General features: G+C 44.1%; 1 protein-coding gene across 1 annotated transcript in view; it reads left to right on the forward strand.

Moving 5' to 3' along the window:
* LOC131294454 (bifunctional heparan sulfate N-deacetylase/N-sulfotransferase) overlaps window positions 1-13,613 on the forward strand; it is a 40,087-nt gene that overhangs the window by 13,878 nt on the left and 12,596 nt on the right. Inside the window, exon 2 of the mRNA XM_058322501.1 lies at window positions 2,162-2,368. Coding sequence (XP_058178484.1) covers window positions 2,162-2,368 — 207 coding nt within the window. The remainder of the gene's footprint in view (window positions 1-2,161; window positions 2,369-13,613) is intronic.

Here is a 13,613-nt window from a genome sequence, read left to right on the forward strand (position 1 = left end):
GATACTTAATGACCGTAGCAAACTTTTCTTGTAAATTACCTTTCGGAATGATTACCGGTACATGCTACCAGCAATAAGCTGCGCAATAATAATTATCATTACTATACTGCCGGGCCTACGCAGCGTTGGGTCTCGTTCTGGAAGTATTTGAAGAGAGGGGACGTTTTAGTTGGAAAAATGCGCCAATACTCAGCATCCATGCCCTAATTAAGAAAGCGCCAAATTATTCCGTGCTTAATTTGAAGTGTTCCTAAAACGGTCTTTTAATGGGTATTAAGAATGATAAAATTAACGCGAGATAGCATTGGAAATGGAAATCCATACACTTTCTGTCGTGATACAGGGCTTCGATTCATGTAATGGAATGTTTCAATAGGTAGCGAGAATATTTCAAAAGCATAGAGTATATTTTCAACCGGTTGAGAGAACTTTGCAATCATATAGGGGAATGTTTTAGACAGCTAGGGGAATCGTGCAAATCCACCGTGGAGCTTTGCAACCGCTTTCGGGACCAGGCTGCTTACTTCACAAAACTCATCGTTTTTATGCCAAGGGATGGTATAACTTTGGATAATTAAATATTTGAAAATCGGATAAGTTGTTTTCACCTTAAATACAACAATAATATTCTCCGATTTATCAGCATTTTCTCAACTTCTTACGAACGGTTTGGTCAAACAATCGATACGCTGAGGTAAACGTAAAGTGACAAATCAATGTGTGATATTTGAGGTTCTCCGCGTTTATCGTACCAAACTCGTTACTTGACAATCGATTGTAAAATAGTTGATGCAAAAATCGAAGACAAAATTTTCAATTAAATTATACACCAATAAAAATACACAGTAATTATATTACTTTTCTTGCGTGAACGTACAGGGATGGACCAAAGTAAACAAACAAATTACAACAAACGAGGACTTGTATGAGGTTAACAACTTGCTCTCCTAACCGGTTGCAAAGCTCCCCAGTGGGTTTGCACGATTTCCCTAGCAGTCTGACACATTCCTCTATATGATTGCAAAGTTCCCTCAACCGGTTGGAAATATCCCATTTGCTTTTAAAATGTTCTCTCTACCTATTGAAACATTCCATGATATGGATCGAAACCCTGTAACACATTTATTTGTCATGAAGAGGAGACGATGGGTACCTTAGTTTAACTTAACTAAATTGCAGTTCAAAACTATCCCAATAATCAACAAATAAAATCAAATTGACTATTTCAAAACAAATATATGAACCAAGCGGTGTAAATCCGGTGAATGTTTCAAGCGGTTCAATCCAATTTGTCAATTGATTGCCCAATTACACTTCACTTCTATCGGACCAAATTCCAATCCCGATGATGGAGAATGGATCCTACCCTTTCCTACCGGGATTGCAATCGGATTTGCATTGTTTCACTTTGCCCCTCCTCCTGGGTCGTCCTTCACCCCGCGAACCCGATCGACGATCGAACATCAATTAATTATCCAACACCACAACCGCAAGTGAAAACCCGCTAAATCCCACCCAAAATGTGCTGTAACAAAATTATACTCCCGGAATTGAGTGTCACGGCAACAGAAACGTGTCGTCCACGCGTCGAACTCCCAGTTCGGAACAGTTGGAATGAAAACGGGATGCCAAAACAAAGCTCACGAGTGTTGTCGATTTCGCCCAAGGGTCCTAAATGATGGTGGCCGGTGGCCCAGAAGGGGGAAGCGGGCACACAAACAAGCGACGATTTGTTTGTGACAAACTTTATCCTCTTGACCGCAAAACCGATTACTACGACGATGTTTGTTCCTGTCCCGAGTGCAGAAAGATGGAATGCACTGCACAGGGATTTGGATGGGAAGGAGCAGGGGGTATTCCTGGCAGAATGAAGAACCGCAGTCTAGTCTACCTTGTTCATCGGTTCCTCTTGCAAAAGCGTTCGAACTCACTCTGCGATGAGGATGCGATTCGGCAAATCACTCACCACTTTACTTTCGTGTTCGCTTTTCTACTTCAGAGTGGTGTGTCTCCGGTATTGGCCGGCATTTAAAATATCGACATTTCTAGGTTCGAGACCCGAACCGTCGAAGCACAGAGACAGACGGACAGACAACGGCCAATAGGTGTGATGGGAAGAGTTTAATACCATTGTTTTTTCTTTTTCTCTCTCCCTCGACAGTCTTATGCATCGTGATTCTCGGCCGCCGGCGCCACAGATCCACTGCCGGATGCTCAGCGGAAAAACCGCAATCGACGGAGGGCTAGCGCCGGACCACCGGTCCGAGGCACGGCTCCGCATCGACCCGAAGGTGCTGGTATTCGTCGAGACGACCTACACGCAGCTGGGCAAAAGCATCACCGAGCTGCTCGTGCACAATCGCATCAAGTAAGTACTCAAAATGGTTGTCATTTAAACATTCTTTAGAGGGGAAAATAAGGATGCTTCGTTCAAATCGTCGTACGATGTAGCTTACGAAGAGATGAGAATGATTCCCATTAGCTCAATCGAGTCGTAATGAAAAGTAAGTAAGATGGGAGCGCTCTCAAGTGGTTGAGCTTCAGAGAGTACCTAAACGATTCGATGAATTAAGTTATCCCCTTCAAAAACTACTTACTGCCAGAAGGAGAAGTACAGAAAATGTCCCTTTGTATTCACCAAAATAATCCGTAAAAACTATGTTTTTGGGAAATGTGTATGTTCCGGTCATGCTAATGAATTTAGGATTATTGAAATAGCTTTCCGATCGTTTCAACAGAACATTTTAGGATAATGGTTATGTCAGGTTGTACTATCTAACCACACTGGCGTGGAGGATGGATTCCTCCAGATTTTATCGTACAGATACTTGGTTACACATCCTGGTTACAACGATATCGGTGGACCTCCCGATACAGCCTTACTTTCCCTTCAGCAGCCTAAGGTCGTACTACGGATTGGTATCTTGTTCGAAGCCTCTCCTAAGGCTTTGTTTATGAATGGAGTTGATTGCTTTTTGGGCTAGTACTTGCCATTGTTTGTTAATCTGACTGCACAAATATACACACACACACACCGCTATAAGACCGAAAATTCCACGACCCGTCTGAGCCGATTGGAGTACTTGTCGAGCGAGGCGCAAATCGTGCCCTCCAGGCTACGGGGCAGTCGCCCGTCCTCGCTGTGTCCGCATGGTTTAGTTGATTCAGCATCAAACCATCTTCCTCCCGTGCCGTGGTTGCCTTTGTCTGGCAATTTTCCCGTTAAACTTACAGGAAAATCGGTTCCGGTGGGATGTAACCACCCGAGCAACGGTAAACACGTTGGCTTACCCCCAAACCAAGGCGGAGGGGCATGCGTGTGTGTGTGTATACGGGTACGGTTGTGGCCAGTCGAGTAACGAAAATTGAGACACACGTACAAACACATACACATACGCTCCAAGAAGAACCGGTTCGGTTCTCCTTCCTTTCGGCGGAACAGGGTAAGCCAAACGCAAGGATGCTGACCACCGGTTCCAAGTGCAGTTCCGTTTTCCGGGAATCCCGGTGCTTAACAATGCCAGTAATTTACTTCCGGCCCGGGTTTCCGGCCAAACCTTCCCGCTTCGGACTCCTTCCAAGTACCATTTGGAAACATTGAACAGAGTTTTTGGACAAAAAGAAGACTCCCTTCGTGCCGCAAGAATGGAAGATATGACCAAAGAGAGAGGGAGAGAGAGATAGGACCAAAACCTTCATGGATGGGAACGTAAACGCAGACACACATATGCAAATCTCTGAACCGGATTAAAGAACCATATTTTCACTTCCTCAAGATATCCTGGCCTTCGGTCGGTAGTGGACGCCGCTTTTAGGGAATTCGCTTGCAAATACCAACCATCGCATTCATCCGACATCGAGAAACCGAAAACCTGCCGGAATGAATCTGTGACCTTCGGCAAATACTAACCCGGCGGGGGAATGTGCACTAAACATGCCCAGCCAAAACATTCGTCGACATTCCCGACCGCAACGCCGAGGGGAAAAATGGAACCGTGCCAGGCGCGGAAACACACGGGGTGTGTTTGTTAAACAGAGAATTGAAATCGCTATTGGATTTCGATTTGGAAAACGGGCGCATTTCGAGCGATCCGAGTGCACTGGAGTGCAGTGGTCAATATCAACAGATTTCACAACAGGACCTCCCCGGACACCACGCCGAAGTGAACGGGGTTTGGTCCGCTGGGATATGAAGTTGCTCAATGAAAGATTCAATTTTTCAGCCCGATCCGGTTGGCAACAGTTTCTGTGATTGTGTCATTTCAGCCTTTCGAAGGAGTAAACTATCGTCCTGGACGTACAAAAGTGGTTCGTAATATCGGTCCAGGGCTCATATCCGTAACAAACAGATATGTAGTGCTGTCTAAAGCACCCGATGATAGCATGACCATCACAGCCACAGGTAAATGTTTTCCAAAGAGCACTGCGCCATCATTGGTCAGTTTGGTTTTTCGCAGCACCAGATATCCGGTGCTATTGAGAGTGATACCTCTGCTGCCGGTCTTGGATAAATGTCCCGGACAGCATTAGGAACGTTAAGAAATAGGTCTGACAAATCAAAACAGATTATCAAGCTGCCATCGACTACGCTTTCCCTCGGTCGAACGAGGCCGATTGAGTTTCTTCTGAAACATTTTAATTGCAAACTAAGGTAATGAATCTTTTACCCGGTTCATTTGAAAAAAAAAAAAAGATATAACGCAGCCGTTCAGTTAAAATATTATCTGTAAACAGTTTTGCCTCTAGCATTTAATTATGTCTAATTTAAAGTATGGGGGGTGCCCATGGCGCAGCGGTAGCGCGAGGAAACACCACACCACAGGTGTGGGATCGAATCTCGAGTCTGGCACCCTCCGGTATTACGAACGGCTGACCACCGATCTATAATATACCGTCTTTCGGTCACACAAACTCTCTTCGGAGGGAGGCCTTGTCCCACTAGGGGATGTCGTGCCACTTAAAAAAAAAAAAAAAATTTAAAGTATGTTCTTTGGAAACCATTTTTTTGTGTTGACATAAGGAAAAATAATTTGCTTTATACTCAATGTTAAATAACATAACATCGTAATAATCGTAATTTTGAATAAGGGTAAAATTGGAATACAGTTGGTCCTCGCAGTACGCGAATGTTTGGGACCTCATACTGAAGAGGTGACACTGAGAGGGAACCGCTTATTTAACATATCTTCTATCCAAATCACTAATAAGTGTATTATATCTCTGTTAAAAAGTGCATATGGTTGGTTAGAAAATGTCCATATTTGGAACTCATCCATGGACTGTATCATTTTACAAGGTTGTTCAAGAGCAGCATTTTCATTGTGCTTGATGTACGTTAAGAAAACTATAATATTTAATCACTTTCAAAACTCCGTTTCACACATATAAGGGTTGATTAACTTTCAACAATCCATAAATCTTTCACTCTCCTCACCTACCTTACCGTGTGGGAGGGGTAAAGAGATTAAATTTCCAATACAAAAGCCACTTCAGTACACATGAGGTGCTGCACTATAAGGTTACGGATAGTACGCCATGAATCTTCTCCACACCTTTAAGTCTGCCTACCTGTCTCCATCTGCTCCCGATCCTAGCTATGCAAGATCACTATCAGCGAAGTCCTGGGGCAGTGCCGTAGCGTAGGTCAAACCATAATGGCAAGCTGTTTCACGGCGCTTAACTATCTTTTTGACTAGAAGAAAATAATAGAAAAAAAGGCTTTTGCTTTGAAACACTGCTCCACGTGTTCCCCCCAGGAGTGTTTGTGGCGTTCGGCGAGTGACCGGGAAAATTGTGCGGCTAAAGGCTATAAATTTTCCACCCGCAGGCAAAATGATGATCCGCAGCGCGTCCCGCCGTCGATGATGGTGATGGTGGCGGTGGTCGCCTGCCATTACTGGAATCAATAAATTCCAAAATAATGAACCTGTTTCAGGCTATTCAAGCTGTCGGGTGATCCATCATGGTGTAGTGTTCGTTCGTGTTTGGAGGGCGTGTGTATGAACCTTCCGCAGGATGTGCTGCATCCTAGCGACCGTCGGTTGTAGATATCCTTCCGGTCCACTCTTTTTCTCTTTGTTCCAGCAAAATTTGCAACCAAATTGCATTATGTTGGTTGCATGGAACTAATAGTGAAGTTTTCCGTTGAAGGATGTGAAGAACATTTTTATTTGATCCTCCTCCTCTTTCAGTATAATCCTTTCCGTTTTCACCTTTTTTCTCTTCAGCCATTCATCGCCCGAAAGATGAGGAAACTTTTGCACTCTTAATCTCACAATATGTATGGTTATGGATTTGTTTTCCCCTAGCACATCTGACGGGACACGATCTGAGCTGATAATAGTACCTCTGACCTAAAATTTCCTTGGGATGTCTGGTTTCGAGTTAGAAACAAAGTCTTGATCAACGAGATAGGCATGTTTTTTTAGAAAATGTCCCTCCGTAGCCCCCGTACGAGCCTGTGGAAATGCAGCCCAGCACAAGAACGGATTGTTTTCCAAACCAACAACCGGAATAAATTCCATGCCACAATCTCTCTCTCTCTCTCTCTCTCTCTCTTTCTCTCGGTTTACCTTATTCCTCGTTCACTCAAACATTAAAATGGGCAGCAAGTGGTTTGATCGGGTGGAGTAGCCACTCAACAGTTGCTCATGTTTGGTCGGATAAAAAAGAAAAACTAGAAAAATGCTATCGTTTCGGGCACCTCTGGGGGTGTTGATAATCCGGGTTAGGAACGACATAAGCTGCAAATGATCTTCAACCTCTGGTTTGGTGTGCTTTGGTTTCTTTGGAACGAGAAAAGGGATGAATGTGGAGTAGCAATTAGGATCATTTTAAAATCATTGCCAAAAGTATTTACCAGCATTAAAGATGCTCCTCAATAATCATTCCTATCAATTTACTCGTTACTTGAGAAGAAATACCTGAGATAAACGATGAGTTTATGTTGTTGAAGGATATTGTTGGTGTTTGATATTTGCTGTGTATTTGGTAAGCAATTATTGATTATGTTCTAACGTTAATCCGTACACTTTGTGCTTGCGAAGGAATTTCCTTTGAGATACTTTTTTTTTTATATCACAGATTTAATTGATTGTGTAAACCAGTGTAATTGTATCACTTATTCATTGAGAAGGTGGTATGATATCATGGAATTCAATTTGGTAGAATATTCAATCAACCTCAAACATAGTTTTTCCTGGGTTTTCTAGAACCCTAAATGGTCAGTCGTTATGGCAGGAAAAGAAGGAAATCTTTCCGATGCCGATGCCATCCCCGAAAAGGGGATCACTAATCCAAGATCCACATTCTTCCATTGTCATAAACCATATGCATTCACGACGCTCCGGGGATGCGGCTCGCTTTCCCTTTGGCTTGTGTAGAAGAATGGATCTGATTAAATTTTTGAAAAGATCCCTGAAGAAAAGGTTACATTACACACCCACGCTCCACGGCCCGCGTGTCGTTTGAACCCGATGACCGTTTCGGCCAATTGTGTACGAAAGAGTTCGTGCATCCTAAATGAAACGACCCATTGCTGAATAGCGGCGCCCTCCATGGATTCGCCGTTCGTTCAGTGGAATGCCCGGGAAATCCCCTGACAGCCATTATCAATTCGACCGACCAGTCCCCCCTCCGAAGCGGTGGCCCGGTTCTCCGGTTCCGGACCATTGCCGAAAGGTTGACGAACGGGCTACAACGGGCTGTCCTTTCGCTTTTCCAGCTCCCTGCACTCGATAAAGCGATTGCTTCGCATTTCGGTGCCCGTTTTCTATTGAGCAGCTCACTTTGCTCGATTAGTCCATAAGGATTTGTTCGGGCAATGGATAAAAATTTGATATCTTCTGATTGTGTTTTTTTCGGGTGGACTGGACGTGGGATTGGAAACGAACCGACTCGGCCGCCATCGAACCGAACAAAAGTTGATCATAAACTAGATCGTAAAAGCAGCGCACAAACGCTGTGATTGTTGGTTGGAACTGTTGATGGCGAACGGTGGTTTATTAGAAATGTTTAGATCTCTACCGAAAACTTACAAAGAGTCCTTTTGCAAGTTGTGCGTCTTTAAAGCTGATGAAACCACATTTATTTTCATTTTTTTTGCCTACACTTGTTGTACACTATCAATGGCTTATGTCTTTTTCAAAGTACTCTTGAACAAACATTTAACACAACGAAATACTGTCGTATTGAATACTTTTTACTTAAATTCGTGGAATTAAACCCTTCGTTGATCCGGCATTCACTCTGTTTGTGAAACCCTACGAAGCAAACAAAACCACTTTTCCGGTATCTCAAGTTTCGTTTTTTTTTAATAAATCCTTACAAAAAACACTACCAAAAACAAAACGGAACCAAATCCCCAAACATTTTCGTTGACAGAAGCGCTACCGCGTTGAATTAAAATAAAAAAAAAATAAAAAAAAGGAAACCCAGAACAGAAGGAGCCCGAAACGAACCGAAAGCAAAATCCCAAACTTTGCAAAAAGAAGCCGGAAAAGTGCTCTCGCTAATCCGAATTAACTGCTCAGCGGCAGTAAATTCATCGCGTACCCGTACTAGCGCCATGGGTATTGCGAATTGGCCGTCCCCGACCCGGCACATGTAAACGCCTTATTTCGCCGGGTTTAGTTTTTTTTACTTCGCAAGGATTCTCCCCCTTTTTTTGGTGTGGGCCCAACGAACGACAGAATTGAATAGACAGCTGACAGCAAAGGAGGGAGGGATGGGTGCGGGTTGCCCTCGATGGGTTGAAAATGTTTCGCCCCCAAATTTCCCCCTGTTCGCGCTTCGCAGGGGAGGAGGTAAGCCTACGAAAAGCGCATACTTGAGATTCACACAAAATAGTTTCGGCGTGTTTTTCGGGCCCGAGTTTTTCCGCAACCACCATCACGACCATTTTCCTGCTTTTTCCATGACCTTCTCCTGGGTTTCAGTTACGATGAGATTGAAAATATACAAACGAGCGGCTCCACAACCTTAGGAGAGGGGGAAGGTCAAGTGTCACACGAAACGGGGGAGCATCCGAATAGAGGAGGAGGACGCTGAGAGCTGAAATAATCGTACGGCTTCAACAGCTCCGGGTCTCCGGGAAACAAAACTCTGCGGGTTGTGGATGTAGCACCCTCCGGTAAGCTCATTGAGCTCCGCTGGGAGAAAGGGCCGTGTACGGGTGAAATCGAAAAGTCGACTCCAAAAACATGGCAAGTTGCGCTCTTGCCAGTAGAGGAGAAGCGGGTGAAAAATCGCAAGCAAAAGTTTAATCAACAGGAAGATCTTCTTTCATGCTTCATTCGGTCGAATAATGGAGTGGTGATGGCGGAACGGAACACCAATAGTTTTTCTTCTAGCTATTTTTTTTTTAAAGTCGCTAGTAAGGACGAGAAAATGCTGTGTTAGAAAATGGGGGAGAAAAAAATCAGGGACCTCGGGGATGAGAAGGAAAATCAACGAGTATAACTGGATCTCGGGGTTGGTCATTGGGCAGAAAATGTGGGAATCGAGGATCCGTGGTGGTATTTCTGGGGGTTTAGGGTTGGTGGGGGGTTTGTGGGTCGGAATGAAATCCCATCATTGTTTTCCCACGCGTCTCACGCTGAACCGCTGCAACGCTCCCCCTGGCCATAAAGATCCCTGGGCCGGAAGGGAAGAAGGGTCGTGCGGGTGGTAAAAGTTGTTCACTTGATTTAGTGTAAGTTATTTCCTTTGTTTGTTCCATCCGAACGCATCAGGAGAGCGTTTTGGTTTATTTTTTTCTTTTTTTTTTCTTCAACCGTTCCGGTCGCTTTCGTTTTTCTCTTCGGTATTTCCCATCGGCGTTCCGGTGCTTTTCAACTCTTCCGGTTCGCTTTTACCGAAAAGAAGGCATTTTCTAAACGATTAAGTTTTTATTCTCTTTTTCTTTAATTTTTAGTTTTCCAACGTCGATCCCCGATCGGTGAAGTTTTAAATTTAGTTGAACAATTCTTTTCCTGGCCAAAATGGCCGAACTTGAGGTGGCAAATGAAATGGAAAACTTTCGACACTGGCCGGCTGATCCACACCGGGACCGGCCGACCAGAAACAGTGTAACACCGGAATGGGGAAACATGGGAAATATCGATTGTTTTGGTTCTTTTTAATTCGACTCAAGTGAAGTGGGAGCAGCAATTGATCCGAATTTCTTTTTAAAGCAATTTAAAGTCACAACATTTGTACGGTGAAGAATTTTCGTTAAATCTTTAAATATTACCATCTTCAATGTACAAGCACGTCTAAATTCCATTCTCTTCATGGGCGTTACGATGTATTGTTATGTTTAGAAACGAATCGATAAACAAGAACATTAGAAAGCTTTTTGTAAACAACACAGAGATGCATGCTTCGTCTGACAGGATTCCATTATCCATCATTTGGACCTAACCAGCAATTCGTCCTCGGTAAAGTGTTACCAAATGCCGGTAAGTCTACACCACCAAAGAAAATCTTTTGGTTTTCAGGCTAAAAAAAAAGGATCATTGCATCACCGAGTAAAGTGGTTTTGTTTCCGTTTTTGCACGTTCGGTTAGCAGGTCCGCGTTTGTCTTTCATTAATCAACGATGGAAGAGAAGACAAATCGTACAAACGGAGAGATGGATGAATACCAATGAAAGGCTTCCCTTGGGAAAAGCTCATTAAGCTTTATGTGGCAAAGGTTTTCTTTTTCACCCGATTTTTTTAAGAGTCTTCAATATCTTTGAGTTTTTTTTCTCAGTATATTAAACCTTGAAACAATATTCATAATGTTGCGTAAAGTCCTTAAGACAAAGTTTCCATCGATAGACACCGACAAATGAAACATGAAATTAATATCCCCATAAGACGCTCTTTCTATTCTACTTCTTTCACCATCCTTCGATGTGAACAAAACTTTGCGAAACCATCTGTAATCTGAGCTACTTAAGTACGGTACACGCACACACAAACAAGCACACCCTCTCACTCGTGGGCGAGGATGCAGACATTTTTGTGAAAGCATTTTGTAATCCACATCATTCTTCCGATCCGTCGAGTATTATGATGCCTACTTTTGCGTGGTACAAATATATCTCTTTCCACATCAGTTTAAGGTTGTTTTTCCTCCCTCCCTCTATCCTACCTTGAACACTCAAGCAAAGTGTTTCACAACGACATGCCCGTCGTGTGGAGGAAAAGAAATGAAAAGTGCGTTGCTGTATGGTGTGGAGAATGTTTAATCCCCGAGTGCAGGGTTTCTCCTGATCAGATTCCGCCGAGTGCGCGATCCGTAATTCAACTTGGTCCCGGAGTTGGCGCTGGAGGAAAAGCGCCGTAATTCGTGATGCTGCGTACAAATTTTTGAACACATCAAAGAACCCGCAGAGTTCCCGCGTTCGTGCTTGCGCTTGGTCATGTGGAAGCTCGCCAAAAAGAAAATCCTTCCCCGGGAAGTTTACAGACGACCGACGGAATCTTTCTACCGTGCGTTGTTCCTGCTTCCTTTTCGTGTTGAGCTCCCCAATTTTCCACCTTTCCATCATTGTTACGCCCAGGCCGCGGGGTAACAGGGGGAAAACAGGGTCTGACAAAGAAAAGGAGAGCACAATTTATTGTTCCGCAATTTGGTTATTTAACCCCCACACGCGCAGGAAGCAATGTAAGTAGCTGATCCGGAGTAAGAGTGCTACCGCTTCTCCTTGGGGGGAAAAAGGCTTCGCAAATGAATGTGTGCTGGGTGAAATTCATACACCACCACCCCCGGGGGGGAATCCTTTTCACCTTCGGGTCGGGAAGAAGGGAACATTTTCCAGGCGTATGTGTTCCGGTCCGGTGGGAACTGCAAGTATTACACGCACGGAGCCCACAAGTTCGGGCTTATCAAACAGGGGGTGGAAAAAACAATCTTCCACCATCTTGAAACCATCGCAGACGTTTTGTTTGCATTGTGGGGTGGTTGGTTTTTTTGTCTACCCTTCGAGAAAAAATCATCCCCTCTCGGGCACTCATAATGGCATCATTTTCCATCCCCCCCGCCCACGCGCACAATGTGTGTGTGCGAACTCAAGTTTCCAAGTGTTCACCGATGTACGCCGGCTTGTGTGTTTGTACGAAGCAGGAAAGGCGTAGGAAAAGTTTTCCTACTTACATTACCTCCTCCACCTTGGGTGGGTCCCTTTGTCCCGAATAAAGACAACGTTCCGTTTCGCGGAAGAGAGGGAACCCGAGAAGCTTTCATCGTGAAGCTTGCGGCAACGAACAATCATTTCGCTTGTAAGATGCAAGCTTCGACGTCGACAAAAGAAAAGGAAGGACGGAAAATGGACGGAAAAAACGACGGGAAAACCACACGGCACCGGTTTTCCAACCCGGCAGAGTTCCCTGCCATAAGTTGCCAGGTGAATGAAAAATTAATGGGGAAACTCCACTCCCCACAGCAGGCCACACGCACGGCCTCTGTAGAAGGTAGAGCTTTAGAGAGAGTTTCGTGGAGGACGATGTAATTATAATGGTGACATGAGTAATTTTTTTTTGCGATTCACTTTTTGCTTGTTTGCAAACATCCCCGGAAATGGGGTAGTCTGGCATAATTTGTATAATACCACTAGATATGCTTTTAATGATGCAAAATGGTTGATCGGAGTATTGGAGGGAAAATAATGATGAGATTAAACATATGTTATAGCTCACTTGTGTTTACGTTCCTCCAATTTTGTTCTAATATCAACCTTATTCAAACTTTTTAATAACTGTCAGTCAAAAATACGTTTTAAATCCTCGTTTAATGTTTGGTTATACTAAGCACCATATCGAGTCAACTAGCCACGGTATCATTTTATCACTACATTCAACGAAGGAGGATTGCATTTTACAAACTTTTCTTGTTTGATTGACCTTTTTGGTCTTTTTTTTATACCATCTTGCCATCCGTCTTTTGCAGCATTATGGTTTTTTATGAATCCTTTTCAAGATGCTTCCGGAGCGGTAGTCGTTGCTTACAAGCGAACCATTATAGTCAACCGGTGTACTTTTCCTTTTTTGTCCTGTCTCCCCTCCCCCCGTATCATTGGGGGAGAAAATGGAGAAGCTTCTTTAGATGATTGTTATAAAATTGGCGCAGGTAACTTCAAACTGGCGGGAAAAGAAAATCTTCTCCCCCCTTTCCATACGCTTTCCACGAACGCGTTCCGGGTTGATATTAAAAGTTATTCTAAAAGTTTTGCTTGTCCTGTCCCCTTGCTGGTTTTTTTCTTCTTCTTCTTACGGGTGGAAGCAGTAAGGCAGCCAAGAAAAGCCACAAGATGAAGCCGAAGCTGTCAGTGTCAGAACCAGCGCGACCCCAGGGCGGTGTGCCCGTTGCACCTGGGATGGCGTTTGGCTGAGGAGGAGCACAAAAAGGCAACCAGCAAAACTGTAGGTTTGCCTTCCTCCCCTTCCCCCCTCCCCAACGGTTTCCGTGGTGCGCAGCAATCTGCGGAAGCCGTCTCAATCTCACCTGACAGCTGTCCGATTTGGTTCCGTGCGACCTGTTTGTGTGTGAGCGTATGGGGTTTTCACTCATCTTTTTACGTTTTTCGACTCACTGTTCGACCGCGTTGTGAGGAAAACTTTTTTCTACTGTGTCTCAATGCATGAAACG

Source organism: Anopheles ziemanni, chromosome 2 (assembly GCF_943734765.1).
Source record: "Anopheles ziemanni chromosome 2, idAnoZiCoDA_A2_x.2, whole genome shotgun sequence".
Taxonomy (NCBI): Eukaryota; Metazoa; Arthropoda; class Insecta; order Diptera; family Culicidae; genus Anopheles; species Anopheles ziemanni.